The sequence below is a fragment of the Cottoperca gobio genome, chromosome 12 (genome assembly GCF_900634415.1).
Source record: "Cottoperca gobio chromosome 12, fCotGob3.1, whole genome shotgun sequence".
NCBI classification, from domain to species: Eukaryota; Metazoa; Chordata; class Actinopteri; order Perciformes; family Bovichtidae; genus Cottoperca; species Cottoperca gobio.
Window position 1 is genome coordinate 20,208,880 of NC_041366.1, and position 2,766 is coordinate 20,211,645.

Below are 2,766 nucleotides of genomic sequence, written 5' to 3' on the forward strand. Positions count from 1 at the left end.
AAAACACAAGGACAAGTACAACTAGACATGACACAAGGGTGAGTGAACACCTCAAAACAAAACAGGATATACAAAATCATGATCATGTTCTTTCTGAATTCTCTGAATTTTTTACAAAGTTTAGTCCTTAAAATAGATAAAGTAATTATTGTAAGTGACTTTAATATGGATGTTGATAATGAGCCTTAATAATGTGTTTATCTCATTATGAGAGTCACTGGTTCACTCAGAATGTACATGAACCAACTCACTGTTTAAATTCTGGACCTTGTTCTGGGATATGGTGTTGAAACTGAAAGTGTATCAGTGTGTCCACATAATCCTCTTTTATCAGAACATTTTAATAACTTCTGAAGTCATGTTACTGGACTACAAGCCAGCAGGCAGAACATCCTACGCTCGATGTCTATCTGAAAGTGCTGTGACTGAATATAAGGAAGTGATTCTATCAGCACTTGATTTCAACACCAGGACTCAACATCAATATAACGGAGGACTTAAATGCTAACTTTAGTCCTCCCACATTAATCATCTTGTTGATAGCGCTGCAGCATCACTGTGAATAACTCGACTCTGTCGCTCCTCTAAAGAAGAAAATCATAAAACAGAAAAAGCTCCGGCTTCATTTACAAATCAGCAAACTAAAACTAAATTTGAGAAATCTTGAAAGTAAATGGCGTTCCACTAAAGTTTATGAATCGCTTAGTCTGGTGAGATAATTGTTAAAAGGTATAAGAAGGCTCTCCGTAATGCCCGAGCAGCTTATTACTCTTCATTAATAGAAGAACATAAGAACAACTCCAGGTTTCTGTTCAGCACTGAGGCTGACAGAGAGCCACAGCTCTACAGAGCCTCCTGTATCTCTCAGCAGTGACGACTTCATGTCGTTAACTCGTGCTCCATGTTGTCTTCATATTGTTTGCTGTCAGCTTGGAGCGCTGTGTTTGTCTACATGCTGACCGGCTGCGTGTGCACATGTGTATGTGTGTTCGGTATGTGTCCTGCGTCTCTGATGCGTTCACATCCTAAAGGAGGCGCCTTGTTTTCACCCTGATGATGCTGCAATGTGAACAATAAATTCCAACGCACCGTCTTACCATCTGTCGTTCATGTATCTCGTGCCGTTTCGTTCATCGTCTCAATAAAGTTATAGGAGTATAGGAGTTAAAGACAATAAACATATTTCACATTTATACAATAGTTTATTTAAATCTTATGGATTGAATCACATCTTGAAAAAAACATTGTAGATTCCTAAAGATAATTATAAATATGTTACAAAATGTGAATTTGATTGTAAATAAAGTTGTTATTACTAAATATATCGATCAAATGGAAATTAAACGGGAATTTAATGCTACAATTAGACAAAAAAAACACACTTTTCTTTTGGGGACTCACTGAAATGAGCACCTGGGGATCCCGGGGTCCCGGGGAACCAGCACATTGAACATCACTCCGCTCACTTGTGTGCATTTGTTGTCATCCTGAGTGTGTACATTTGTGTCGTGAAGGTCATTCTCTGAAGACGTCCATGTTGCTCAAAGCCCAGAGCTCACCAGCAGGCTACAGGGGAGGTGAACCTTCTAACCTGCTCTGCATGATGTCATATCAATATACATGCAAACCCCTGAAGGACTCTGGACTTCATCCTTCTCACACTCATCCAATGCTTTCAGAGATCATTTAGTTTTGATTTATTTGTCATTATGTTGTCTTGCCTTTTTATTGCAGCTTCTGTCCCTCGTTTGAACCCCAGAGTTGTAGACCTTTATAACATCCACAGTAGAACAGGTGTGTTGTTTTGTTTGGTAACTGCATTAAAGCTTTCCATCTCTGTCTTCTTCAGCTGATCTGAGCTGCAGTCATCGAGGATCCACGCTCTCTCTGGCGACAGAGGCCGACAGTGTTCTCTCCAGAGAAGCAGAGTCGCAGAGGTGAGACTTCCTGTGTTTGTGTGTTTGTGAGGAGATGACCTCTTCCCTTCTTGTGGTCATGCGATTGACCTGTCAGTGTGTCTCGCAGGGCCGGATCTGTGTGCTTGATGGAGTCGTTCCCCATGCTGAGCAGAGCGTCGAGCAGGAACATGGAGAGGGACTGGGAGAACGGCTCCATCGCCTCCTTCATCACGTCAGCGGAGTACAATGGTGAGCAGAGAGGCCGACAAATAAATAAAATAAAATAAAATAAATCCAAATAAATCAACTTAACATCAAATACTCAATACTCCAAACTAATGAATTCATTCATCCAGAACTTTATTTAAAGCTAAAGATGAGACATGTTATTATTTTGTCACTTTCTTTAAAGAAGTAGTTTGAACTTTTCGGAGAGTTAGAAGAGAAGCTCGATAACTTTCTTGTCTATCCGATAAATATAAAGTCAGAGCCAGCAGCTCGTCTCAGCGAGGAGCATCTTTAGTCAGTAAAAACAACGAGGGCTCATTTCCTGCAACAGTTTTATTCGTTTGACTCGTATATCTTTGCACATTTCTTTGAAAATATTCCTTTAAACACTTTTAAATGCATTTATCTTATTGATATGTTTGTTGCATTCATTAAAGGTCCTAAACTCTTCAAGGAGCTGAGCTCCAAGTCCAACAAGCCAATCATCATCAACGCCATCGCTCACTGCTGCCTGGCTGGGAAGGTTAATGAGATGCAGAAGAATGTTATTCTATTCTATCATCCTCTTCCGCGACGGCGGGTGCATGTTCTCGTACACGCCGGAGAAGTAGGAGATCGTCAAGTTCAAGGGGGGGGTTAG

The 2,766-nt window shown here is 40.5% G+C and overlaps 1 protein-coding gene across 1 annotated transcript; it reads left to right on the forward strand.

The window, feature by feature from the left end:
- Positions 1-2,766, forward strand: LOC115017033 (calmodulin-regulated spectrin-associated protein 1-B-like). The gene is made up of 5 exons (XM_029445199.1): positions 1-38; positions 1,515-1,577; positions 1,850-1,937; positions 2,026-2,147; positions 2,564-2,766. Exons 2-5 carry the CDS (start codon positions 1,535-1,537, stop codon positions 2,764-2,766), a joined length of 456 nt encoding a protein of 151 aa, XP_029301059.1. The 5' UTR covers positions 1-38; positions 1,515-1,534.